The following is a 26175-nucleotide window of genomic DNA, read 5'->3' on the forward strand; positions in this document are numbered from 1 at the left end:
TCAAAGTCCTCTATAAAGCCCTATCGCTTGCAGAATCCGTGGCCAGACTTTCCAGTAATCTTAGTCTGTGTAGAGTCAATGACATCGTTGGCCACGGGGTAGTATCCATCACGAGCCTGCGCCTCGCAAACATGGTTCCAGTCATCGCCATCGACGCGCTTGTGGGAGAACCACTTGCACTTTAGTCGAGAAATGTTAGCATTAGACCTCGCAGTTGTCACAGGGGTGAATGGACTTACTCTGCCCTGACCGTGGTTGTAGTTGGCCTGTGATCGTGTCAGTCAGCACTAGCCTTCATCTTGAAACATCCTGTTCCGAAAGTTACGTACCTCGCCCTCATAGTTATTCTTGCAGGCGTTGAAGGTGAGCTGCCAGTCGTAGGTCCAGCCGCGACCGTTCCAGGTGCTGCAGGAGCACTCGTAGTGAGGGTCCGCGGCGACGCCAGGCGCGAAGAAGGCACCGAGAGCGGCGACGATGATGGTGGAGGCAGTGAACTTCATATTGGCGATTTGAGCTGATTCGATGGAGATGGGATCAAAATAGATTAGTAGTGGTTGAGTACAAAGTGATGATGAGTTGATGGCAGAAGAACGCCGGACAATCGAGTCTTTATGTACCCCAGACTCAGCCATTTTACCCGAGAAGCGGAAGGTCTTTCTTGCGGTATAGCAAGTTTCTTAGGAAATTTGAAACTCAAGAGACTGCTTGGTCCGATGATCTCAGCCGGGGCTTCGCGGACACGCCGGTCTCGAGGCTGTCAACAACGTCCAGTCATAATCTCATCGCCGATGAGGCAGAGTTGTTTATTTCAGTTCATTAGTCTCATCAAATGATCTAAACTCTTGAGCAGCTTGCTATCCACTAATGCCAATCAAAATTTGACTCTAAGTTGTCAACTTCTCAACTTAAGGTACCTACTTACAAGTACCTGAGCATACCGAGTGCCTGCTCTCGCGCTGGTCTTGATTAGAAAATCCCAGGATTAGGCACCAGCCAAACTCATCACAACCGTCTGCTATTGCGCTCACCTTCGTTGCAGTCTAGAGACTAATCAGTGCTCTGCTTCCTCCAAACGTTGACAAATGCTGCCCCACAGACACGGAAATTAATCAAGCTCTAATTCAAGCATGCTCAAATCTTCTTACTTCAGAAGTCGTGCAGGCTTGAAACAAAAACAGTAAGACCGGCTATCATGAGACCATTCTCCGATGGAATTTTCTATCACTTCATGTTCTGCATGCCTTGTTCTAGAACCCGAATATGTCTAAGGTCAAGTGATAGTTACGCAGTACGCATGAACGGAGCAGATCGCTGCGGAAGGCTCAATATCATTTGTTACTGTTGAGACGGGGCCGGACAGAATCCGTATGGGGAAAACGGTGACATGGAGTGATCGACGTGGGAGAATTGGCTTTAAGGCGTTCGGGGCTCGCAAGTCGTGATTAGTAATGCAACTTTCTGCTTGCTTGCACATTGAGTCTGGGATGCATGTTCCGAGTTGTCGGTACGAATACATGCACTTACGCATAGCTTTGATACACGGTCTTGGCGCGCCTAGGCCCAGGATCGCCACAAGTTAAGCTTTCAAGACGTCGAAGTCAGTCAAACCAGGCTCCGATTTCAGCAACAAACGCCCAAACATGAAAAATTTCCGGCGCCGAACATGGACCGTGTGCCTGACCTCTGTCGGCCGCCTTTTCCACTCCAAGCTCCGACTCGCAACTTCCCAGCTGATGTGATCTAATTGACGGAGCTCGGTTGACATGGGATGTAGAATTATTGAAGTATATGCTCTTTCTTTCGGATAAATGAAGAATCAGGCTGTCCTTGCTTCAATGTTGTTTGCGGATGCGTTGTAAAGTGAGCGAAATCAGCACAAACTCCCCGAAATTCAACATTTCAACATTGTCCCACGGTTAGATGTTCTGGACGTTCCCTTCTTAGCTGATCAGCAGGCTGTGAATTTTCCTACTTCTTCGGACTTCGTTTTTGCTTGAATCGAAAGGCACAAAGCATCTGATACGTATGTTATGGAAATTTCAGTCCTTTCTTCGACTACCTTCGGTTTGCCTTCGTTAGCAGAACGAAGGCTAGAATCAGACTTCTGGACGCCGCGACTCCTTGTGAGTGTCAGATTGAGATGATGTTAAAATATCTCTTTGTTACTAAGTTATTTGTATAATTAAATATATGAAAATTATTTGTAGCTCTCACGTAACCTTAATTGGTGTTTTGACAAGGTAATTACGGTATTCATGTCCTGGGTAAAGTTGTCCAAGGGGACCTTGTTCTAGAAGGCGGTATGGAAGAGCAGCCTCATTGACCAATCATACCAACGCAATGAGGCATCATCTCTGGTAGACCCTTCACCAGTCACCCAAATTCCTGACACCGCCAGTCAGTTCCTTCTGTTTCACCACAAACGGCGACAACCATTGAAGACACAATCAACGATAACGTCATCATCAACTTAGTGTAACCAAGCCTTTCATTTACTTTTGAACACCTTGTTGCATGGGCATTGACGTTGGCTTACTCCACTTCTGAAACCTATCCCCTGTTCATATTAACTGACCCAGCCAAACACACATGTTGAGCACCTGTTCTCTCACGATTACAATCGACGAAGATGGGGACCTGGAGATCGTAGTTGGCGCAGGTAGGGCCACGCAATCCTTCTTTGTCTGCGCAAAGACGCTTGCCCGGTACTCACTTGTTTTCAAGAGAATGCTATTCGGTGGCTTCAAGGAGTCAAAGTCGTCCGAAGATGATGGTGCCGATTGGGCGGTTGAGCTTCCAGACGATGGCGCAAAACCTTTTCAGATCCTTCTTGACATCATTCATGGATGGTTCGATCAGGTCTCCATGCTACTCACTCTGAAAGACCCGACTGCGCTTCTCGTCTTGACCGACAACTACACTGTCACATTTCTCACCTGTCCTTGGGCTGCTGGATGAATGGAAGGAATCAAGGGCGAAAATCAACATCTCGGCTTGCTCCGCGTCGCTTGGGAGCTTGGCAAAGAGGAAATTTTCAATGCAATGGTGACGAAGATTGCAAACGAGTCGGTGCGTTCACCCGATGGGAGCGAGCGATTGCAATATGGGGGCACTTATCTTGATGAGTTGACAACTTTGGAACCTCCTTGGCTGCTTGGTATGTCTAGACCTTTGTTTCATGTTCTACTCGAAAAAAGGTAACCATTCTGACATTAGAGCAAACAGAGATCATCCGAAAACATCGCGAGGCTGCAGTTGCTGCAAAACTCAGCCCCTACGTCGAGCTCTACACCCAGTTGACTACGGCCATTGGAAACGACTTCTGGTGCACTTCTAGCGCAGAATTGACGTGGCGTCAGCAATGCGACAGTTTGCTACTTAGTTCATTGGTAATGGGCCTCCTAAGGGAGGATCTTCCCATCACGGCAGCGCAGCCTGCGGAACAATATCTTGGCAACTTGTCACTCTTGAGAGCTACTCTCAGGGATCTCCACCTCTTCGTAAGCCATGAAGTGGTAAGGAATGCACCGAACTGGACATGCAGAGCTAAGCTGGTTGATTGGAAGGAGCAAAGGGGCGAACCGGCAAAAAAGTTGAAAGACGAAGCTATTCTGGTACAGCATGGTTACAAGCTCCGTCCAATTCACCAGGCGCAAATTACTAGCGTGAATAGAATTCCACTGAGTTCGAAGTAGGCATTTAGATGGCAGACTACTTGTATCATATTCGTATCCAACCTGAACAGGAGGTGGTGATCTTGGGAAGTTAATGTTGAAGTTGATTGACGCCCATGCCAGATCGAGTCTGCTCGTATTCAGGATCTATCGGCGAGGCAGTGCCACAACTATACGTCACTTTGAGCTACCGTCCAAGCCACTTGTTTATGATGATTCTCTTTTGATTCAACTTATGATGCATCTACCGTCGATGACCGAATGTAAAGAATAGCCAGACACCCTGACGCCTATCTCGCTCGCAGGTTAATTGGGCCAATCGACTAACATAGCTCATATCCCTAGCTCTTCGTATACGGCGTCTTGGACATCAAGCGTTGTGGACTATCCGGAAGAATATGGGCGAACCTATCATGCTTTCCGAGCAGGATGTAAGTGGACAATCAAAGACCGCATATAACACACCCAGCACAGCTCACACAACAATACTGCGTTCTTAACAGCATATAACTTTCCAAACGATGAGGTAACAACGCCATACACGAATCCTATCTTCCGCTTAGTCACTTCTGACATTATGTCTGTGTAAGAGAGAGATGGATCGCTTATATTTGACACATACGATGATTGTCAAGACCATCGGCAACAAGTTCTTTCTTGCCCCAATCAAGGCTGAGGCAACGCATCGCATCCTCGACGTTGGAACCGTTACTGGGATTTGTAAGCTTTCTCCAGACCGATGGAGTCTTGCATTCCCAAATTAACCATTAGTGTGACTAATTAGGAGCCATCAAGATTGTCGACCTCTTTCCAAATTCTGAGGTACACGCATCTGAAATATAAACGCTGTGGCGAGAAAGAGGCTGACATTGAGACTGGTAGATTTTTGGAAATGACTTGAGCCCAATCCAACCAGAATGGTAAGGGCATTGGTCATTGGAAAGATGACTTTGGCTAATTTGGAACCAGGGTGCCGCCAAATGTCAAGTTCGAGATTGATGATGTCGAAAGCGAATGGGTTGTCAGCAACAAATACGACTTCATTTTCACGTGATACATGGCGGCATCTATCGCGGACTGGCCAAAGCTCGTGAACAGAGTATACGAGTGAGTTCCCCGGCATTCAATAGCTCTTTCCTCGGAGGCGGCGACCACCACTGTACAATGATGCGCACCTGATTTCTCGGTCAAATTAGAATAACCGATTTGCTCGCTAAAAACCTTGCGCCAAAGGGTTGGGCCGAGTTTCAAGACATGAGTGTGCTCTACGCATGCGACGACGGAACACTTACGGAGGAGCATGCAATCATGAAGCGGGATCGACTGTTCATCGAAGCTTGCAAGAAGCTGGGTCGCGAAGACTCTCCAGGCCCCAAACTGGAGGGCTGGGTTCGTCAAGCGCCATTCAAGAATGCTGTTCACCGGCATTTCAAGATACCTCTGGGTCCTTGGTCTAAGGACGCCCACAATAAGGACTTGGGATGGTGCAAACTCGCTCGAACTCTGGAGGGTCTCGATGCATTCACTTTAAAGCTGTTCATTGGTGTTCTTGGATGGACTAGAGAGGAGGTAGTGGTGCTGTTAGCCCAGGTTCGCCAAGAGTTGAAGAGCGGTGCATTCCACGCATATCTGAACTAGTGAGCCGAAAGAACCTAGAGAATGTATAAGTGTGCTAATAGCTTCTCAGCCACGCTGTCTATGGACAGAAACTCTAGGACGGGGAAGGAGAAACTGCGGAAAACCGAGTTGAGGCACGATGCTGTCGGCATGAGACCCACAGCAGAGGTGAATGCAGTGAGCTAAACTGCAGCAGATGTGATCGAGAGAAGAAAAGGCAGTGGATTATTATCTGAGGTAGTAAGTAAAAGAGAAGTAAAAGGACTAAAAGCTCATATGCGAGCTCAGGTAAAAAAAAGTAGTGCATGAGCTGATCCGGCGTCTGGACAATCCAATTAGCCCGAAACCCGTTGCGCCAAACGCCATGTGACAAAAGAGACCGAAATGACATGAGCTACAACATCTCAATCTCCAGCTTCAACCGCCCGGTACACCCGCGCGGATGTTGTCGTACTGACTGTTAGGGTAGCTCAACTGGTTAAGACTCTGGTCCTGGGTGCCGGTGCCACCGAGCGCATTAAAACTGGTAGCCAGAAGACTCCCACTATCAGTCCTATCACCGCTCGCCTCCCAGAACATGGAGCCACCGAGGCCCTTGCCGGTCAAGTAGGAGACCTTGGTCCGCACAACAGCGGGTGTATCGTAAGAGATCAGCTCCTTGGCGGCTGAGTCGTAGCTGTAGGAAGCAACAGCCGTGGCATCGTAAAGCTCGGTCGCGCCCGCTTTAGGAAGAGCCTTGTAGTCCCACACTCCATTCTCCCAAGATCCGCTACCGATGCCGGAGAACGGCTGACCGATGCCGTTGGTCTGTTCGAACGAGCGTCCGTAGATGGGCATGCCGAGAACGATCTTTGCGGCTGGAACGCCCGCTGCGAGGTAATCGTTGACTGCGGCATCGGTCGAGAAGGGCGTCGGAGAAGGGTTGCTGGGGTTCGGGTACAAGTTCGCTTGATGGCCGCTATTGGCATCCCAAGAGCCGGCATAGTCGTAGGCCATCAAATTGAAGGCGTCAATGACATCGGAAATTGCTTTAAGGTTCAAGACGTTGTAGTGACTGGGGCCGGCGGGTGAGGCAATGGTCAACAGGTAGTGATAGCCGGGAGTGTACTGGGCGGCGTAGGAGTCCAGCTCGCTTCTGACTGCCTGGAGCAGGAGAACCATGTTGGCTGCTTCAGTGGCGTTGGCTGGGTACTCCCAGTCGATGTCGATGCCGTCAAACCCCCAGTCTTTCATGAGCTTGACCGAGGACTGAGCAAAGAGGGTTCGGCCCTCAGGCGTGCTGGCGGCAGCGGGGAAGTTGGTTGACCATGTCCAGCCTCCGATGCTGAGCATGACTTTCATGCGGCGGTTGGCCTTCTTCAACAGGTAGAGCTGCTTGACACAGCCATAAGCATTGGTGCCGACATCGTTCCATGCTACAGTCACAATGAGTCAGTATAAGTCCGTATCAGGCTAACTATGACCAATGGGTCTTACAATCGGTGGGATAGTGCTTCTCTAAATCGGCATAGGTATCGGCGGTGTAGCTTTGAGTGGGTAGGAACATTAGCTTTCCTGTTCCTGCGCTAGTCGTCTAGGGTGAGTTGTGAATTGACTTACACTTCACCCGTCGCGCGCAGATTCATAAAGGCGTAGAGAACATTGGTGATCTGCGATGCTGGAAGATTCTGGGGCTGGTAATTGCGACCGTAAATAGCCCTTCAATGAGATTAGCAGAATTCTTCTACTTGAACATCCAAAACTTGCCAGTTAGTGAAGTAGACTGCATTTGTGTAGCCCTGGAGACCTCGCTCCGTGATGTTCGTCGGCGCCGCCGTCGAGGGGCGCACAGCTGTTGAGAGTATGGCACCCATGGTGATTAATGATTGAAGAAACTTCATCTTGAAAGCGGTATGATTTGATCCGTTAAATAGCTTGCTAAAGGAGTGAATACGAGAATGTCTCTGCAAGTCAGGTACACGTCACTGGACATGAAGCGATCAACTGATCATATTATACTAGTTGTGTCCGGCGATGTTAGACAAGGCGCTATCTACAGTAGTCAGCCGTCGAGCAACAATATCATTGTTGAAGTCCTGGCATCCAGTCGTCGGGATGTCACTTGCAAACCCGGCCCATTCCAGCCGAAACGTTACTTGTCTTCAAATGAGATTGTCAAAAAAAAATTCGGGCATGCAAACCCCTTAGATCCGCCTCTGGGACGAATTCTTGGTATGCTGGCTTGTGCATGTGGAAGAATTCGAACGCGTCGTTTGTTTGTCACGTTCGAGTGGTAGCAATGAAGATGGCGATGACCTGCGAGGCTGGCCGCTCAATGTACCATTAGCACACCATAGTCCAACGTACCCACCCAGAGTACTGGTTGCAAGCAACAGCTCGGAGATTCGCTATGAAATTTTGTGTGTCAAGGGAGCGCCAACACCAAAGGTGAGGATTTGGTGATGGTGGCTGGTGAGTGGCTAGGAGCAAGGTGAGGGGCCGGTGCTAATGCAGGTGGTAGCCGACTTTCCTCTGTTAGCACAACGAGAAGAGTCGTTGAGATTGGCTGAGTTCTGACATTATTCAGGACCTACCCTTGAATGGCCATGTGCCTACAATTTGGCCAGTGTAGGGCGAATGACCGAGTCGGGGCCGAATGTGACCCTCCACTGTGTGGGCTTATCGCCCTTTTGGGACAGGCTCAATGTGAGCACATGCTTCGTTTCTGGCGAATCCCCAAAAGCTTTCTCCTTCTTATCGCGGTGGGGGAATTATAGGAGAGACTTGTGACGTGTTTCTATTGACCTTCAATTCCAGTGAGTGGGTGTTGTCTTTGATAACTCTGGCCAACTTGCACTGCCGAGACAAACTACCTCAAGACAAAGTGTCAAAAGAGAGACCAACCCACAACCGAAATATCCAAATTCGGTATCGAATTACCCCGTCCGATATACCACACTGAAGAAATCCTACGGAGTTTACTACTCCCTTCTGGAAGGTGAGAATGTGATAAGACGGCAGCGGCACATCACCCGCTCCGCCCTTTCGTCAAGAGCGGCTACCTCAGGGGCTTCTTCTAGCTGCTAACACCATCTGAGCAGCTGCCATCTGATTTCTTGCATATTGCAGAGTGGTATCGGCGGTTGACCTCGAGGTTTCCTATGCCATCTGCAGTGTCCATGAGGCTCACTAGAAGTAATATGTGATCTGCAACGTTGCAAATGGAAACCGACGCTTCGGATTCCCTAGATGAGGATCTACGAGAAGCAGCGAACCACCATTCAGCATCAGGATGACAGTTGAGATCTGGGCATCTAGCGACTACTACCGCGTTGTGCAAGTTAGGCTACCTTCCGACTCGCTATCTGGCTCGCCAGGTCTAGTGACTAGTCATGGTCGTCATAGACAGAAGTCGGATCGGTCCGCACGTTACTTTAGTTGCAGTTGGAACCCCGGACTTCGGCAGTATATTTTGTCGAAGGATCAGAGTGATCAGGCAGAAGCTCAATGAATTGTTTCAATAATTACACTCCATGGCACATGGCCCGGTGGAATCACAGGTTGCACTAAGTCTGTCTGTCATACACTTCGCTCTTACTTGGCAGTTCCCACAATTTCAGTAGCACGTTGCTCTGCAGCTGTATCGGTCACAGAAGGATCTCGAGTCGCTGCGACTGGCGTATGTTGAGAAAACGAGGCTTCTTGATCCACGTTGCTGCCATTGCCGTCGCCATCCAGGACCCGTGTATCGCCGCCTTGTTGCACGTCGGCTTGCTTTTCAGCCAGCTCTCTCTGCGCCTTCCTGATGCGGCGGCCTCGTCTGATGGCCCAGATAGACATGCCCAAAACCAGAGTGCAGAAAACGCCGACACTGAGACCGATGGCTAGATTTGCCTCTAGGGGAAGACGTCCAGGGTAATAACCATCGCCCATGTAGGTGGTACCGCCGTCGTATGATCCGCCCCCGGAGCCCGAGCCCGAGTCACTTGTTCTACATTTAGACGACGAAGATGAGCACCAGTCCGGCACAACACTGGTCGACGCGGGGATCTCGGCTCCATAGGCCGAGAACGAAACTAGGTCCTCCGTCTGTGTGCTGCCAAATTTCGTCTTTGCAATAGCAATCTCTTCGTTGATAAGGTCGAAAACCATGTAGGAATGCTTAAGGAATGCGCTGCCCAAGCCATAGGGGTAGGAAGAAGACGTGTATGTTGAGGTAGAGTTTTCTGACTGGACCCCAAACAGACAGTACTCGGAAGCCGACTCGGTCTCCCAAGACCACTCAGAGTGAGACCAGGTATCCTGAGAAACCACGAGGTCGGCAATAGCTACATTGAGGACGGGTCCGTCCGATCCGTAAAGTTGGACGGCCAGACGTCCCGTGGTGGTATTCGCCGCCGCGCAGGGGATGATGGCGTAGCCGAGATCATCGTTCCAGGAAGCGCCAGCGAGAGCCCAGAGAGCTATGGCTATGTCGTCTGGTAGCACTGACAAAGCAGCATCTGGCGAGAGGAGGACCAGATTCGAGGTATCATATGGGTCGGTTGATTGGCTCAAAGATTCTCCAAGAGGCTGTAGGTCATCTACATCTGACTTGCTGCCATTGAAGGACGTAATCCAGGTATCAAATCGCCTATTCGTTGACCACCCCGATATTGTGCGCACTGAGAAGCGGATCAAAGGGCCTTCGAACTTTGAGATATCGATTGCGCCCAGTAGAAGATTTCCAGACTTGGCCGACGCGTCGTCCAGCCAGAGACTGTAGGCAGGGGAGCTAATCAGGCCATCTCGTAATAAGCGTTCAGGAACAGTAGGATAATTCGAGGTGCTGCTCGGGCTGGCGGTGGATTGTGCACCACTGGTGGTGTTGAAGCCCAGGCCCAGAACACCAATCAACACATCTGCCGATTGAACGTAACCCATGATCATTTTAGATATCTGGCTGCCGGCCACGCCCAACGTGTCGCTAATCCATTCTCCCTGAGCTCGGCCAACTGAGTACCTGGCACTGAAATCTTCGGTGCCGGGATTGACGTAGGTGGATGACTCGTTGCTCTGGAAAGCACCGTATTTGCACGAGTATGAATCGAGGTAGTAGGAGCTCCTCGTAGAAGTAGAATCATAATAGTCGCTGTAGTTGTAGTAGTCGCAATACTTGGCGTTGGGAACCCAAGTGTGCTCAGCCTGTACAGAAACTCTCATGGAGACGTCTTGTGGCGGTGTGCCGACAGTGACGTTGACCAAATAATTCCAATCCGTCACGTAAACATCCGCGACAGAAACAGATCGGCGACCGGCTGAGTCCCTTGTTTCGATATTGGCACTAGCCTTCAGCTGAGGTTGATGGGAGAAGGGTAGATGAACTTGCGCTAAGACAGCGATTGCGCCGCCACCGAGCGCGAAGAGAGCGGACGTCCTCATGACGATGAAGGACAAAAAACGAATGACGGCGAAGAATGACGCATGGTGAAACAAGAGGGAAAATGCAGAACAAAACGCGAAGGGAAGTGAGCGATCAAATCGATGGCTGATGCGACGAGAATTTCAGGCTAATGCAAAGCCGGGCGGCACAGTAACTTTCAAATAGGCAGCAGAGCAATAGCTCGACCAACACGAAGGAACACGATGCTGTCGACGGGGGTTTAGCGACATTAGGAGGTGGAGTTCCACCGCGCGAATTGGGTTAGGTTAGGTGATCTGGAATTTGCGAACTAACTCTAGCTAAAAATCAAGCTTGTTTTTCTCCACGCCACCGTCAACGGGTACCAGTGGTGCTTTCTAGCCCAGGTCTATCTTAAAGGTCAGTCTTGGCCGGAGCTGGCGCATTGAGGAGCTCCTTCAACTCCCCAAAGGCCTTGAGGATGGTCTCCGATTCCGCCTCCCACTTCTTCCGCGACTCTTCGCCGATCTCGCCGTGGCTCATCGCAGCCACCAGATCCGGCCCGGCCCCACCTGCAAAAGCAAGCGCCGGTCGCGTCGGCGCAATCCGGAGCTTCATGCCCTCCAGGGTCTTCTGAGCCTGCTCTGACGCCGAGTTGCCGCCCATGATACCGTAGCTGACAATGGAGATTGGCTTGCCAATCCACTCGTTGTACAAGTAGTCGATGGCGTTCTTGGCGCCACCAGACAGGCCGCGGTTGTACTCAGGAACCACGATGATGTAGGCGTCGTACTTGGCGATTTCGCTACTCCACGCTTTGCTGTGCTCGTGGGCGAAACTTCCCGCGGCTGGCACCTGAGCGGGGATAATCTGCTCGTCAAATACAGGCAAGTTGAATGTGGCGACTTCAACGAGAGACAAGTCGATGTCGCTGTTGGTAGTATCTGCGGTGATCGTGTCTTTCACCAGTTCTGCGACCTTGGTCCCGATGCGTGGAGTTCGGGTACTCGTCACAATGACGGCAACTTTCTTGAAGGCAATCATATCGGCAAGGTGGAAGATGTGAGATCAAAAGCCCTGAGAGTTGATTGAACTTTGCAAAGCTCTACAATGACTCTGTATTTCAGCTTGAATGTTTGCTGTGGATTGGAAGTACTCGGGAGCGGCAATAAACCAGCCTTTTATGTCAAAACGTTATGTACACTGAATAGTAGCCAAAAGGTCAGCTCGCTTCCGAGGATGATAATTGTGATTACGTTCTTCCAACCAAATATTGCAACTTCGGCTCTTGTGCTGTTGATCCATAATCATCACTGGCGTTTTTTGGCGCTTGGCTTGACCACGTCAGAGGGATTCTGCATCGCTCGGCGATGTGGCTTGTTCCCAATACCAGACCCGCGCGCATCGATTCTGAAAGGTGTTTTGAACCTAGACAGATGCGCAATCAAAGAGCAACTTCATAGTTTTATCTCGATGCCAGCCTATGAAAACTGCCTCCTCGTACTATTCTGTAAGATTTCTTTGGTGCTTACACCCGCGCGCAGGCATATGAGTTATTTCGTCCCAACTGGGGGAAAGGCGAAACGAATCGCACGTGGGGAACGGCAAGTCGAGACGACCCGCGCGGAGGTTAGTCATCCACACATCTTTGTCTCAACAAATGAGAGAGTTTCCCTCGTATTGAGTTTTGACAACCACCACACCATCATCGATAACTCGGTCGGTGCATCGTGAGACTCAAATTGGCGGTGTGACTTAGTCGTCCTGCGCTGACTCACCAGCATCTGTGAACCACCAACCATGATCTGGTTTTCCTGCCTCGGTGGCTCAGTGGTAAAGCGTCTCACTCGTACTGCAGTTCGTCATGAGAAGATCGGGCGTTCGATTCGCCCTCGAGGCACCATTGGTTTTGGAATTTTTTTGCGTTTCAGAGGGTTAGTTAGCTGTTTTTCATCAGGGAAGATGATGAGGGTTAGGGTTTTCAATTAGGACCCAACAGAGTATGATTCTTGACCTTGCGCATGCCGCTTCTTAGTGAACCGGCAACTCCCTGTTTGTAATGACCTCCCGAAGTCGAGAGCTCAATGCCCGGGAAACAGCATGGCAATGTCATTTTCAGCTTGTCAGGCGGTGTATGTAGTCTCAGTTGAAGGATACATGACGTTGCCAATTCTCAGACCCATACTAAGAGGTATGAAATCGTTACAATAATTCACGTTTACCCCCTCGACTAAGGTAAATATGAAATTGAATATTTACATTTAAAATGCCGAAATCTCGCCAATGCGCTCAATGCAACTAGTCGTAAGCTCCACCCCCTTGATGTTATCACAATTTACTTCCACCGAATCATGGTGCGCTTAATCATGCCGGGCAGTACAGCGATCCAGAACAGCAAGAAACCGCGGCATCGCGGCCCGAGTTGGGAGTGCACTGATATACAAGTCAGCTCAGACATCTCATTGCCGTTTAGGATTTGCCTGAATCTCGAGGGATCAGCTGCTCTCGAGCAGGCACGGACCTTTGACTTGCAGATCGCCCAAGGATCAACATAGTTGATTCTGCACTATATTGAGTCGAACTATCAGCATCTGCTCTTGCCATTGAGGTACTCGGTGTCAAGAATTGTCTTCTAAAGATCTTACATCTTCGAAGTTGCAGTCTGCGGGGGGGGCCAGTGCAAAATTGTGCTGAAACACTCTGGAAGATGACAGCGGCGGCCAGAGCAAGAGTTGTTGCTTGGAAGTGCATGGTGAATCTGGGCTTGGAGTGACGGTTGATACGGAAGACCAGGCTATTTAAAGTACTCAGGTATGGCAGAGTTGTGATTGTGAAGTGAATAATATGAGAATGCATTCAATGCTTCAGTTGTACCAAGACTTGTACTTATATCACATTAACAGTCGACAGTCAACTCAGCACGTTAAGTACGAGAGCGAGAAAGGCCCACATCGTATAAGAAAGTTTCCGGGAGGATGTCTTAAGGTAAGGAATACTGCGGCATACTTGTTACCACCTTGTGGTGGGTAGAGTGATGGAGATAGCCGTCGAGCCAACCGGCAGTAGTTGATAACTTGATGTGCATTACAGATCCCGTACGGAGCACACCCAGTACCGCCTAGTACCGCCTAGCGGCGCGGATGGCTGCGTTGCTTATTTGATATGAGACCGCTCAACAGCGGGATTGAGTTCACAGTTGATAAATGTAGATATGAGACGAGGCCCGCCTATTTTGTAGTTGATGCTGACTCGCTCTCGCGTATACCGTTCGTGATAGGCTCAAAGGATTAAGTTTGCAACGGAATGCTGGTTTTCCTATATAGTCGAGGGAAGTCGATGATCTCGGGCCAGCTTAAGCTCCGAGAGCCAAAACGGGATGTTGTGTACCGAGGAAAGGAACCGAGTTCTCAAGGCATTGCGGCGGGTTCAATCGCCAAGTGCGCTCATATTCGTGAGCGATGCGGATCAGTTCCCTAAGGTAGGCAGGCCGACCTTACTCCCCGAGGCTCCGAGTAGCTCGGAATCAGATTGGACTATGCTGCCATACGGATATAGCGTCTAGGAATCCGTATGATAAGCTTCAAATGGCCGAAGTCAATTTCTGGTCTCCAGAGGTTTTGTCTATTTCTACGTAGGTACCTAGACCATCACCACACGCACCGCTTCATCATGACCTGAGAAACTGAGCACGAACATTGGCTAGATACCTTCCAAACTCCGCTGGATTGAAGACTCGCACTCAGCTCAAAAACCAATAGTTGTGTCCATTTCGCCCCGGGGCAGTCACGTCTCAACTAAAGTCATCAGGTCTAGCTTTAGCGATTGTGTTGTAATAGGTAGCTTGCAGAGCACTGCGACTGTGGATAATCGCAGGACTCTGCTTTTCCAAAAGTAAAAGTTTTAATTAATCAATTTCAGGCACTCACGGCAGTCTTCCAGTTCACTGGACGAACCGATGACATGTTCTGACAGGGGTATGCCAGGGCCCATCGCCGACAGCCGCAACTGAACGTGAGTCCTTCTGTCCATGGCACCACTCCTTGCTACTGTGTAAACACATGTCTAGACCCAAGACCAATGACGGGCCTCGACCAGGACCCTTGCCCGACCAACTTCTCAATTTTCTCTTGTGACTTTGTCAGCGTTCAAGACCGTTGCGGTGTGGCTTACGCATACAAGGGGGCTTGCCTTGGCCAATCCAACTGGCACCAACCAAGGACTGCGAGACCAGGGAATATGACGTCACCGGATTGTCGCCCCTCGCCAAGAGCGCGATGGTCTCGAATGAGGTCAATGACTGAAATGGGCGTGAGAGCCGTCAGCAAGAAGAAATCCTGCTTGTCTAGGCTCTCGGCTAAACAAGTTCTTTTGCGCCTTGCAGCATTTACTATTTACTTGAATAGTTCAAATTTGAAAGATTGTCAAATATATATGCAAAGTCGACACCCCCTTCGGCTGCATCCGAACCCGATTGCTATGCATCAAACTACACAAGGATCATCCTCCACGAACCACTTCCTACTCTCTTTCACGTTAGATAGATAAGGGGTCATTTCTGTACCTGCGGCACCATGAGACGAACAAGTCGCATATTGCTAGCGTCGCTGGCCCTCCACTCCACAGCCTTCGCACAGTCCGACCTGCCTTCAAAACGCGGGTTGGCTTTCCAGGGCGACGACCACACGGCCGACAGCCAGCTGCTCACCTCCGCAAAGTCACTGATCAGCTGGTATTACACATGGTCAACATGGCCTGCACAGGTCCTGAACAGCTCCATCGCCTTTGTCCCGCTCATCCACGGCGTCGATGATGCTTCAGATTCAGGCCTCAGCTCACGTCTCAGCGCACTACCTGGATCATCCACCCATCTTCTTACTTTCAATGAGCCCGACGGAACGACATCATCTGGCGGCAGTAGTATCGACCCTGAAGATGCTGCCAAGGCCTACATTGAGCACATTGTGCCCTTCCGCAACTCCGGCTCCCGCAAGTGGAACATCAGCCATCCGGTAGTCACCGGCTCCTCGCAGGGCATCGAGTGGCTGCAAAAGTTCAACGAGTCGTGCTACGACATTGACGACAACGGTTGTCCGACCGACTTTGTCGCCGTGCACTGGTACGGCGATGCGACCGGCCTTAAGAACCACCTCGACGGGCTTCGGGATTTCTACAACTCCACATCGCCGGATCTCAAGTACTGGATCACGGAGATGGCCCTCCCCAAACAAGACACGGATGCCACTCTCGCCATGATGAACGAGAGTCTGGCGTATCTGGACGGTCTGGACTACGTCGAGGGCTATGCATGGTTCGGTGCCTTCCGCAAAGATGAGGCCAACGCATGGACCGGTAACTCCGTGTCACTGTTTGACGGCGATGGCGGTCTGACGGACCTTGGTGCTCTATACCTTGGCGGCGATGAACAGGGATTCGAAAAGGGCCAGAAGGGTGAAGGCAACTTTGCTAGCTCGCTATCTCCCGGCAAGGCGCTGCTTTGGACAGCCATTCTTACTGCTATCACAACGTTGTGGTAGACATTGCCGGGGCCGAAAAACGCCGAGCAGCACATTCTGCCTGATTGAGGTTGCTTACGAGTACATGTTTACGATTTCCTTTTGCATCTACGTACAATTGAGTGTGCCGGTCACACGAACACAGTCCACCACACAACGAGATTGATACCTCTTCCATTGGATTGTTACACGCGTACAACAGACTATAAACATACAATCAAGACATATCCATACATGAAGCATTCGAAAGCATATTGAGATATTGAAATATCGCAATGCACTCTGATCAACTCCCGTGGTTCTCAAGTGCTAGTCAACGATCGTCCACACTCAATTACTGTGGCAGCTCGTGCCGAACGTCTTGCTGGTTGGATAATTCAGGAGGGCCCGTATGGGCATGAACCCAAACGGGCTGTATGCTTGGACCACTGGCTTTTGAGCCGTCATTCTCGACCATCTCTGAGGCCTGTGACGTCGTCGCTGTCTTCTTCTTCTCGCGCAACAGCATCACAGCCAGTACTCCGGCGGCAATCGCAAGAGGTACACCAACACCCACTCCGATACCTGCTGCGGCGCCAGCGGAGATGCTGCCTTTACTGTCTGTATCATTGCCCATGGAGCATGTACCGCTACTGTTGCCAGCCGTAGATGTAAATGCGGCCATGTCTCCGAGATCCGTACTCGCCGCCTAATTCAACATAATCTTGCCGGGAAGACTGACGGTGAAGTTGCCGGTTGCGCAATTCTGCAGATTGCTACAAGAAAATCGTGCGTTGCCACAAGTCCAGACGCCGATGTGGAGCGAATTGTCTAAGAGATTTGCAGATGTCAGAGATACTTCTTATCAACGACAAGGTCTAATTGTTACGCCAACAAAAGCAGACTCACCACTTCCAGGAATATCGCTCTTGTCACAGTATTTAGGACATCCGCTTGACTGGAAAGTCTCGTCGGTGCATGCCCCTCGATACATGGTTAACGTCAAAGGCTCGAAGCATAGACCATTTGTCAGGCAATAGTGGTCTTCGAAACAGCATGCAGCTGCTTCGGTGCCCGCGGTAACAGGGCAGGGCTTGACAACATCGTTGGGGACTCCATTAGGCCAGTAACATGTTTGACCGGTTGCTAGAATCTTCAACAGTGTTATCACAAAATAGACTCTTAGTTGCATTTCGCTTAGAGTAACATATGATTGATGATCATGGTGTGTGGTTCTGCAAGATGAGGGAATAAGGTAATCGAGGAGAAATGCCCGTAAGATATACCTGAGAGTTCCAAGACTCAATGATGTCCGAGGGAGCCTATTCGAGCTGATGAGGCCCATTAGTCCTATGGGATGAACCGCCCATTATCTTAGATTTGAACCTCCACGTGCATAACGTACTCTGGAGGGTTGTGTATCCTATGTTGAACAGAGGCCCGATAAGTGTAGTGGTTGAAGTGTCATGGATTAGCTGCGCCCCCTCCTACATGCATTAATCAGAAACTTGATCAATCATGAGCTTCTATTTTTTTTTTCTTTTTTTGAGTGAGCTACCAGCTTACATGGCTCAATTACTAGTCCACTTACAGTGATGCGAGTCCGAAAGCCAAGTGGTATGCTGCACTCCTAAGATCTCATCATCTGCCAAGACATGGTCGTTTGGGAAAGGGATGGTATCATTGGATAACATGGAGCGTACGTTTAGGCACCAGACACATTGTTAATGCTTATATTTATTGTTCTTGCAGAGAAAGGGCCACGGAGCTTGAAGACGGAAACACACGTCGAATATAAGCCGGTGCAGATCAACGCGCGTCCAGAGGACGAGAGCGAACCTGGAGATCATTTCGTCATATGTTAGCATGATAAGGATTCTTATAAGGATTCTTGGGACCAGTAATAGACAATCATTTATTCACAAGGCCAGAGTCTACGGTCTACGTAGGATTCAACTAGGTGTGATGTCAAAGCGAACCTTGATTTCTCAAGGCACTGGCGCTTGTCCATAGCGTCCAGCTTTCATTGGCTCAGGCTGTCTGATTAACGGCAACTTCATTGTATCAAAGTACTTTTAGAAACCACCATATCGAGACCTTACAAACGGGTTTATGAACGACTTTCAAATTACTGCCGTCCCCTGGGAAGATATTAGAACTAGGTATGCCACCCCTATACAAGTCTACCCACTCGCACGACAAATCTACTTGAACATTCTGACTTCTCATTTATTTTTCACACCTACCCCAAGCTCATATTAACATAGCAGTTGAGGAACTTGATAGTAGATTGCCGATGAGATGTAGCTTCGCAATGCTGAAGAAGTTGCACTCGTAAGGTACCTTAAACGGCAGTTGATAGCGTTTAATGATCAATAATGCTATCCACATGTGGAGGGCCCCGGAAGAGCAACCAGTAACATGCAATTCTCACATGCGTTGCTTTTGTATGTAAACACTAGTTGAGGAGGTATATATAACATGCTCGCTCGGCTCATCAGGACTTGATGCAACAACGCCTCTTGTGGAGGACACTGCTTGAAACTTGCTGACTGCAGTCCCGCGCCTTAGAGAGCAAGTGGTTTTTTTCCCCTTTGCAGCTACGGCTTACTGCGATCGGTTTGGAGTAACAAGGTTGACGCTACCAGAGCTTGGATGAACCACGGGAATTTCCTCGTGAATTCTAGCTTGCGGCACGGACAGTGTCCAAATTAGAGGCGGGCCACCCCGTGTGCCGAGAGTCCCACCATCATACGGCAATATCCGAATTACGGAATCGTTTTGGCGCGTTCCACGGCCAAGACACCCGTAAAGCTTAATAGATGCTCTCGAACTCAGTCGATTGTTCCTAGTCATTTGATGTAACGCAGGCCTTAGAACTTCGCGTTGATCTGGTCCTAGGCGTGAAACTGCTACAATGTCAGAACTCAATAGCTTAATGATTCTTAATATCGGTCGCCTCATGCCGCTCGCTACCCACAGCCGCTACTATATTTGACTCGAACCAAGTAGACATCAGAAGCCGACTTCATAGTGATAGAGCAAACACAATAAAACTACGATTGGGGACCCTCTCAACGCGGCACGGATAAGCTGAGAATAGAAGTCGCGTTGATGCCTAATACTTGGAATGAAACAATGCTTGAGAATTGAAACTAAACTCGCGTTGGAGGACTTTATTCCGCCTTGCATCTCCGTATATGAACGAATCCAATCTTGAGTCAGATAGGGCTCCGAGGGAGTGACAAAATGATACTTACCTCAATTAGTACTTAGCATTACTTTGGAAACCATAAGGTATCGCCGCGTTTCCCCCGGCAACAATCTATTTACAGTTTTGCTCTCGTTCCGCGGCCGTCCACTAACACACCCGCTGGTTCATGAGATGATGCAACGTAGAACTGCAAATAAAGTCTACATTGAGCGGCTGTTTCTCTTTGCTCCAGCACCTCTGTCATCTACCTTTCATTGTCTACCCACACTCTTTCGATTTTTGCCAAACGACACTCCTTTGTCGCAACAATGCTGTTGAAATCTCTAAGCCCTCTTTTGGGCTGCCTCGCCCTCTCCCAAAGTGTTGCTTCATCACTGTTGCCACGCGATGGCGATGACTCTGGCGGGCACACCTGGATCAACCACGACGCCGTCGTCCCCTTCACCCAAAAGCCTTCCGTGGTTGGAGGAAGCTTGGAACTTCGTTTCAACCCTTTCCTCTACGTTTCTGGAGGTTGCGACCCTTACGCGGCGGTGGATGCACAGGGCAACCTTGGGTAAGTGAACTCCTTTGCTCGTCAACTATGCACCAGTCCGGCGTTGCATACTACTCGAAGAAAGTCGACGTTCTGATGAGATTTCAAACAGCGCTGGTCTGAAACCCACCGGTGGCGGCCGAAGTGGCTGTGGTGACGGTGGCTCGGCTCAAGTCTACGTCCGTCGTGGAGAGAGCCAAGGCCGCAAGGCAATTGTCTACAGTTACTACATGCCAAAGGTTCGTTGGGCTAAGGGTAACAACAACGGTCACCGCCACTACTGGGCCAGTGTTGTTGTCTGGGTTAACCGCTTCGGCTGCGATGACAGCGACATCACGTCCATCTGGCCCGTTGGCATCTCCTACACCACCGACCACCTGAACTGGGGCTCAGCCTCTGCCGGAGAAGTCTCGTTCAGATCCTCGGATGTGGGCATCGACATGGCCACACATCCCAAGATCCAAATCCACGATGAGGCTATTGCGCCCTTTACCGGCGCCGATGGCGACAAACTCTTCGAGCGTACTCTCATCAGCTGGGATTCCCTTCCCGCGGCGGCAAAGCAGGCACTGAAGGACGTCAAGTATGAAAAGACTCAGGTCCCCTTCACTGATGAGCACTTTCAGGCTCAGATTGATGCCGCTTACCGTGATGGCTTCTATGCTGGTGTCTCAAAGGAGCCTGACTGCCCTTCGAACGATGTGCCTCCTGCCGACAACCCGCCCGTCACTGCGACGGCTGCGACTCCCGAACCTACTGGCTTGGACAAATAAGCGATAGACAGTTTGTAAGAAGTTTTTCGAGCTAGGGGAAGCTTATTTAGTACTACATCAAGGCATCTAGAGGAAAGTCTCTTCACATTGCTGGTATATCCATCCACAATGGTTAGAAAGAGATCGGCACTTAGTTGCACGAGCAATACACAAGTCTTAATTTCCCAACTGCTTTGAACTCTGTTTTCGTGTCTCTTTTTGGTACCTAAGTTGCGCTGGGGGTTTGCTCAAGCACTCTGAGACGGTCAGATCGCTCACTTGCTCTTGTGACTCGCAACCTTTGCCCGATCGAAGCCTATAGACATTTGGGTACATGTATTCGGCAGTCTTTGGATCTTTCAAAGCAAACTGAGTAGCGTCGAAGATCTTGGCTGCCTCAAGAATTTAGAAGTTCAACTGGAGGTTATCATTGTGACTTGTAAAGTCTGAATTTACTAGACCTGGCGACCTCCTATTCAGCATCATGAACCCTATTCTTTGCGGATCAAAGAAATGTTTTCCAGAACGACGTCATTATCAATCTAGATTTTTTGTCCGAGTCCAGTCTTTGAAACGTTTCAAATAACGATATATTCCACGGAAATGCAGTCAAAATCAACGAGAAGTCTACTACCAAAGAGTGAAGAACGTATCAATCCCCCGTTTACACCTTGCCCCAAAAATACCCCTGACCCCATTCTTTTACCTTTGAAGGTGCCTGGAATAGACATATGCGGCCTAGTCGATGTATGATGATTGGCCACTTCCTGTCAACATAGATCGAATTCTATTAGATCCCTGATGGCAGAGGCTTTTTCGAAGCGGTCGGAGCGGGCGGGGCCTTTGAAGGCATCGGGCCAGCCGGCTCCGGGTCAGTGGGGTCACCTGCATCCTCGTCGCCGTCGCCGCCCGGAAGATCGGCGTAGAAGCCCTCATCAAACGCCTCGTTGAGGTTGTTGCCAAAGTTCTTGTCGATGAAGGGGACAGAGGTGTGCTCGTAAATGACACCGTCCAGCTGTTTCTGCGCAGGTTCCGGCAGCATCTCCCAGTCGATGATCGGGAGGTTGAGCGTGTTCTCCATGTTCTCGGTAAGGGGTCCGACGACTTTCTTACCCCAGTAGGCGACGAGCGGGTGCGTGGGTCTGCCCACCAGGCTAGCGCCTGAAGACCACTTTGTGGCGGGATATGAGCCAACGTTATACGCTCCGTTGTCGGTTTGGTAGCTGATGCCGACAGGTTGCGCTGTGTTGACGTCGGTACCGTAAATCCATACAACAATAGATGCCCAGTAGTGACGATGTTCCTTGTTGACTTTGGGGACATAGAAGGAGTACATAATTCCGGTGCGTTCTTTGACTTTGCCAGTTCTGACATAGAGCTGGCCCTCACTCGCCCCACAGTCACCATTTCCCTTGCCGGTGGGCTTGAGACCAGCGCTTCACGAGAGCTCAGTTAGCCTCAAAGTCTTGAATTATAGCCAGTGAACACTAGAGACAGAGTATGGGCATGCTTACCCGAGATAGCCTTCAGCATCTACGGCTGGGAAAGGAACGCAGCCTCCAAGAACCTTGATAAAGGGCTGGAAACGAAGTTGGAGTTCTCCCTCGACTCCAGAGGCAGCTTCAGCTGGAAGGGCGTGGATATCGTCATGGTTCTTCCACTTGTCACCAACGGCCACATCTTTTCCTCGCGCTTGCAAAGTGGCCGAAAAGGCGCTCGGCACACTGGCAAGCAGGAAAGTTGCAAAACTGGCGAACTTCATTGTTCCTGGTCGAGTTCAACTTGTATTGTCGGAGAAGGTGATGATGGATGAATGCCAATGCATACATACCCGTGGGATTTTATATATTTCTGGCTGCCTGGCGATGTCACTCATTGGTACTTACTTTAGGTACCAGTAGATGTCAAAACGCTGCGGACTCGTTATTTCATAGCCCAAATATGATATTCCAGCGGCCAAATGAACGGAAAGTCATAGCAACAAAGCATAAAGAATCAAGCCGTTAGATGTACCCACACTCATTGAATTGCCGTAACCTTAATGCTACTACCCATTGGAAGAGCAAAGATACCTACGTGATCACTATGATCTGTAGCACTGTGCATGCTATACGTACGGTAGACCCGATCACCTCAAAAATGTATTCTATCCCTGGTCACATGTGAAGCATGATTAAAACATCTCGTGATTGTGAGAAAACCGGAAAAGCAAAAACGGAAATTTGGACGGTCACCCCGAAACTCGTTCAGATACTTTGACAGCTTCACGAGAATATGGATGATAGAAGTCTTAGCTAGGACAAGATCTGCGAATATCAGATTATTCTTTTACGTACTGACTTCACATTCAGGCAAATTCTGATGGCCTCTAGTTCACTTAAATCTCTCAAGCTTCCAGACCTCCAGGCTTGAAGGCTGTAGGCCGTATCATTATCTTCTTCAGCTTTTACTACATTGGACGTTAGACGATTTAAAATGCGTTCATTTTACTATTACTTCCTTCTCAGTCTCTCCCTCCTGGGAGTCTACGCCGGTATCTTGGAGGAGCACGGGTATACCGTTGAGGAGTACCAGAATGGACTATACATTGTTACCACTCCTCACTATTCGGGTGGTAACGCTCCCGTTGACAAGGTCAGAATCAACGTGGAAAAGAAGACCATGACCGTCTACTTGGCCTATAATGGCAAGGAAGATGACCACGAAGACAAGTTGTACATGTCCCAAGTCCTCGCAGCTCTCTGCGACAAAGAGGGCATCGATCCCGACGATTTGTGGTGGGTCGTTATTGACGACGTCGAAAACCTTGCCACGAAGGCGGCAATGACCGAATACCGCACCAAACACGGCCTCCGTTTCAAAGACGAGATCAGAGTCAAGCCCGACCAAGAAGCGGATTGGGCCATCTTCAACCAAACTCCTTTTTACCGAGCTGTGTACCGCATGCTTCCTCGTAAGGGCATTGACCAGATCATCATCAAGAGGGAGGACGGCCAGACGAACATGTACCTTTCAGTTGAATAATTATGGAAAGTGAGCTCAATCTTCTCTGGTATTTGTTGATATCACGTATGTTGGGGCTTCTTCTGATGACGTGTAGTAATTGTTCTTGATTGGGGATGTATAATTGGGAGGAAGCTATTGAAGCGCTGGGAGCGAGGTTTTGAAAATTGATTCTTCTCCTCAGGATTCTTTAGCACTTTAGTGTAGCTATTTAGCTTTTGAGCGAAAGAATACACAGAACAAGATTCTCACCTCACATACACCAATGGGATCAGTAGTTAGGAGGGTTCTTGTTACGGTGTTACCGAGAGGTGATCATACGAAGATTCGGACCGTACCCCGTGATTCATTACTATCAGTCGTACGAAAAATAGCCTTGCCACGAAGGACCTTCCACGTGATTTTGACTGGAGTTGAACGGTCGCTACAACTATGTTCTACCCATCACGTCGGATCTTATATGCTATGGGTCCTGTGGTAGACAAACTCGGATTCGGTCTACGAAAGACCTTTCGATAGCTGCCTGGAGATGAAAACAAATATACCGGTAATTTCTGCCGAACTCAGTTCTAAATCTTTTTTTTTTTTTGATTGGCCGCGTTGTTGTGTTTGTGCCAACTTGCGGTTATAATTCTGCCCAGACTATCGGGCGTGGGCAGAGCCTCTATGCAACGATTATTGAGCCCTACAGGTGGGCCATCGTGACTGTAGGGAGACCATTAGGATTGAATAAATCCTATGCAGTCAGTTGAGTAACTTGCCGCCTCCAGTCGTGATGTCAGAGCGTTGACTGGGGCAACTACTAAATGAAGGATCGCTGCGAACCGGAAACAGTGGGGCTGCAACTTAGCTAGCCAAACTCTCGATGAGTAACAATTAATCTAGACCTGAACTAAGTTGACTCGAACTAGCTTTGAGTGAACCGTTTGTGAGGCTGATTAAATCGGTTTCTTCGGCCATTCCCGCCCCTCCTGGAACCTTGCAGTTCATCCATGTTCTTCAAGGTAGCCAGGCTCACCGATATCCAGCGGCCTGTGCTTTTGTGGGTGATACCTTCGTTCACCGCTGTAATCTGCGTTAGCAAAAGGTTATGGCAGGTGCCCACTACCAATCGGTTGTTTCCAGTTTCATGAAGCCTTGCAGGCGGCAGGTAGTGTTCTAATCAGACCGGCACTCCGCGAATAATCTGGCTTGAATAGCATATGATGAGTGATCAGCGGATTCTCAAACATGAATATTGCTACACGAACTTGGACTCAGGTTCTCACATCTCAACTGATGCATACATTTGAAGATGTTCGCGGAAAGTCGGTAACACCGCTAGTATAATTGGATTTAGTCCTTCGCGAATCAATATCCCACGGAGACCTCACATCATCGGCCTCTAGGGAATATGGAGACTTTGCCAAGAGAGGTTACTAGCACTATGTTCATAGTGTGTAGTGAAGTATATTGAATCGTTTGTATTGTTGTTGTTGTTGTTGTTGTTGTTGTATTTAACGCCGTGGCGGCCGGGCTAGAGCCCTTACCGCAGACCTCCCGAAGGGTATATGGCGTGGAGGGCCGTGAGCCAAGGCTACCTACTCTACAGTACGTCGTCTCTTTACATCGTCCTCCAAATCATGCCTTGTGGCCACTACGCGTTCTGTCTGTCCCCGGTTCCCGCTGGTGCCCCAGTTTCATTCTTTCCCAAATCGTCCCTTGGAATCGGGAGGTTCTTTGTAGTCCGCACTCACATCTACGTAGGTGTGGATGCTGCTACCGCAGACAGATCTTCTGGAAGAAGTCCGTCACGCGGAGAAAGGCCTCGAAGCCTCGTGGGTCGGTGATTAATCTCTTGAAGTAGGCCTCGAGAGATCCCATAGGGCCTATGGGCTCGGGCATACTGCGAGAGTGGAGGGTCGGCCACCGTTGCCTCCTCGCCAGCGTTAGTCGACAGTAGACCAGGTGGTCCACGTCTTTCGCCTCTCCACAAGAGCACATCATTAGAGCGTCGTCGTGGTTGAAACGTCGGTGATATTGCTCGAAGTCCCCGTGACCCGATCGTGCCGCCAGCAGGTGATGTAACGTAGCCCGCGGCAAGGCCAGTTCAGGAGGGCTGGACAGAGCTGCCTCAAGCCCCAAGTCCGCGTACCGCGGCCTTCGCTCTTTATACCACCATCTCCTGTGCTGGCTTTGTAATTTTTCCCTTGCAAGCCGCTTGATGCCCGCTAGTGTTGCCATTTGACCCATCCGCGCCGGCAGTGTCGTTCCTTCTTTGGCCAGCCGGTCCGCGGCCTCGTTTCCTTCGATGCCCTGGTGTCCCGGGGACCAGTGCGTCCGTATATCAAATATCCTGGCCGCTTCTTGGATTTCGAGGAACGCGTCTTGTGACGAGTCCGGCGCCTTGCCGCGGATGCCTTGTATAACGCTGGTGTTGTCGATACATATGTGGATTGGATGACCGCGATTGGTGAGCAGAGCCCTTCTGAGGCCGGTTCGCGCCCCTTCGACCTCGGCGTCGAACACTTCTGCTAGTCCGAGTCGGCC

At 49.9% G+C, this 26175-nt stretch overlaps 11 protein-coding genes and 1 non-coding gene across 12 annotated transcripts; 6 read left to right on the top strand and 6 right to left on the bottom strand.

Annotated features, from left to right (window-relative positions):
• Positions 1-20: 20 nt before the first annotated feature.
• BDP55DRAFT_739151 (uncharacterized protein) lies at positions 21-500 on the bottom strand (the record flags this gene model as incomplete). The annotated part of the gene is made up of 3 exons (XM_060580399.1): positions 21-179; positions 240-266; positions 330-500. 3 exons carry the CDS (start codon positions 498-500, stop codon positions 21-23), a joined length of 357 nt encoding a protein of 118 aa, XP_060421544.1.
• A 2119-nt stretch (positions 501-2619) lies between these two features.
• On the top strand, positions 2620-2949 carry BDP55DRAFT_525263 (uncharacterized protein; the record flags this gene model as incomplete). Its single annotated transcript, XM_060567803.1, has 1 exon — positions 2620-2949. A coding segment is annotated over one exon (330 nt), but the record flags the coding sequence as incomplete, so codon positions are not given.
• An 819-nt stretch (positions 2950-3768) lies between these two features.
• Positions 3769-5521, top strand: BDP55DRAFT_709120 (S-adenosyl-L-methionine-dependent methyltransferase; the record flags this gene model as incomplete). The annotated part of the gene is made up of 9 exons (XM_060578118.1): positions 3769-3937; positions 4007-4105; positions 4178-4200; positions 4265-4394; positions 4462-4496; positions 4557-4594; positions 4644-4724; positions 4871-5311; positions 5362-5521. The coding sequence occupies 9 exons, from the start codon at positions 3769-3771 to the stop codon at positions 5387-5389; spliced, it is 1044 nt and encodes a 347-aa protein (XP_060421546.1). The 3' UTR covers positions 5390-5521.
• A 2-nt stretch (positions 5522-5523) lies between these two features.
• On the bottom strand, positions 5524-7144 carry BDP55DRAFT_709121 (family 18 glycosyl hydrolase; the record flags this gene model as incomplete). The annotated part of the gene is made up of 4 exons (XM_060578119.1): positions 5524-6706; positions 6768-6817; positions 6891-6989; positions 7038-7144. The coding sequence occupies 4 exons, from the start codon at positions 7142-7144 to the stop codon at positions 5709-5711; spliced, it is 1254 nt and encodes a 417-aa protein (XP_060421547.1). The 3' UTR covers positions 5524-5708.
• Positions 7145-8864: 1720 nt separating this feature from the next.
• On the bottom strand, positions 8865-10691 carry BDP55DRAFT_568643 (aspartic peptidase domain-containing protein; the record flags this gene model as incomplete). Its single annotated transcript, XM_060570704.1, has 1 exon — positions 8865-10691. The coding sequence occupies one exon, from the start codon at positions 10689-10691 to the stop codon at positions 8865-8867; it is 1827 nt and encodes a 608-aa protein (XP_060421548.1).
• Positions 10692-10991: 300 nt separating this feature from the next.
• BDP55DRAFT_624751 (NADPH-dependent FMN reductase) lies at positions 10992-12067 on the bottom strand. Its single transcript, XM_060571409.1, has 2 exons — positions 11918-12067; positions 10992-11853 (listed from the first exon to the last, which is right to left on the bottom strand). Exon 2 carries the CDS (start codon positions 11692-11694, stop codon positions 11065-11067), a length of 630 nt encoding a protein of 209 aa, XP_060421549.1. The 5' UTR covers positions 11695-11853; positions 11918-12067; the 3' UTR covers positions 10992-11064.
• A 399-nt stretch (positions 12068-12466) lies between these two features.
• BDP55DRAFT_t336 lies at positions 12467-12550 on the top strand. The gene has a single exon. It is a non-coding gene; the product is annotated as a tRNA-Thr (tRNA).
• Positions 12551-15086: 2536 nt separating this feature from the next.
• Positions 15087-16517, top strand: BDP55DRAFT_68423 (glycosyl hydrolase catalytic core-domain-containing protein). The gene has a single exon (XM_060576391.1). It carries the CDS (start codon positions 15222-15224, stop codon positions 16182-16184), a length of 963 nt encoding a protein of 320 aa, XP_060421550.1. The 5' UTR covers positions 15087-15221; the 3' UTR covers positions 16185-16517.
• On the bottom strand, positions 16498-17334 carry BDP55DRAFT_709124 (uncharacterized protein; the record flags this gene model as incomplete). The annotated part of the gene is made up of 3 exons (XM_060578120.1): positions 16498-16851; positions 16885-16973; positions 17052-17334. 3 exons carry the CDS (start codon positions 17332-17334, stop codon positions 16498-16500), a joined length of 726 nt encoding a protein of 241 aa, XP_060421551.1.
• A 2330-nt stretch (positions 17335-19664) lies between these two features.
• On the top strand, positions 19665-20717 carry BDP55DRAFT_624753 (necrosis inducing protein-domain-containing protein; the record flags this gene model as incomplete). Its single annotated transcript, XM_060571410.1, has 2 exons — positions 19665-19912; positions 20004-20717. 2 exons carry the CDS (start codon positions 19665-19667, stop codon positions 20662-20664), a joined length of 909 nt encoding a protein of 302 aa, XP_060421552.1. The 3' UTR covers positions 20665-20717.
• Positions 20718-21514: 797 nt separating this feature from the next.
• BDP55DRAFT_524537 (necrosis inducing protein-domain-containing protein) lies at positions 21515-22393 on the bottom strand (the record flags this gene model as incomplete). Its single annotated transcript, XM_060567799.1, has 2 exons — positions 21515-22079; positions 22158-22393. Coding segments are annotated over 2 exons (801 nt in total), but the record flags the coding sequence as incomplete, so codon positions are not given.
• A 725-nt stretch (positions 22394-23118) lies between these two features.
• On the top strand, positions 23119-23667 carry BDP55DRAFT_639342 (uncharacterized protein; the record flags this gene model as incomplete). Its single annotated transcript, XM_060573237.1, has 1 exon — positions 23119-23667. One exon carries the CDS (start codon positions 23119-23121, stop codon positions 23665-23667), a length of 549 nt encoding a protein of 182 aa, XP_060421554.1.
• Positions 23668-26175: the final 2508 nt, after the last annotated feature.

Source organism: Colletotrichum godetiae (genome assembly GCF_030913485.1).
Source record: "Colletotrichum godetiae strain CBS 193.32 chromosome Unknown BDP55scaffold_121, whole genome shotgun sequence".
Lineage (NCBI taxonomy): Eukaryota > Fungi > Ascomycota > Sordariomycetes > Glomerellales > Glomerellaceae > Colletotrichum > Colletotrichum godetiae.

Bases quoted from the DNA above. Each gene is read 5' to 3' on its own strand.
- BDP55DRAFT_624751 (XM_060571409.1), bottom strand. From the start codon at position 11,694: ATGATTGCCTTCAAGAAAGTTGCCGTCATTGTGACGAGTACCCGAACT.
- BDP55DRAFT_68423 (XM_060576391.1), top strand. From the start codon at position 15,222: ATGAGACGAACAAGTCGCATATTGCTAGCGTCGCTGGCCCTCCACTCC.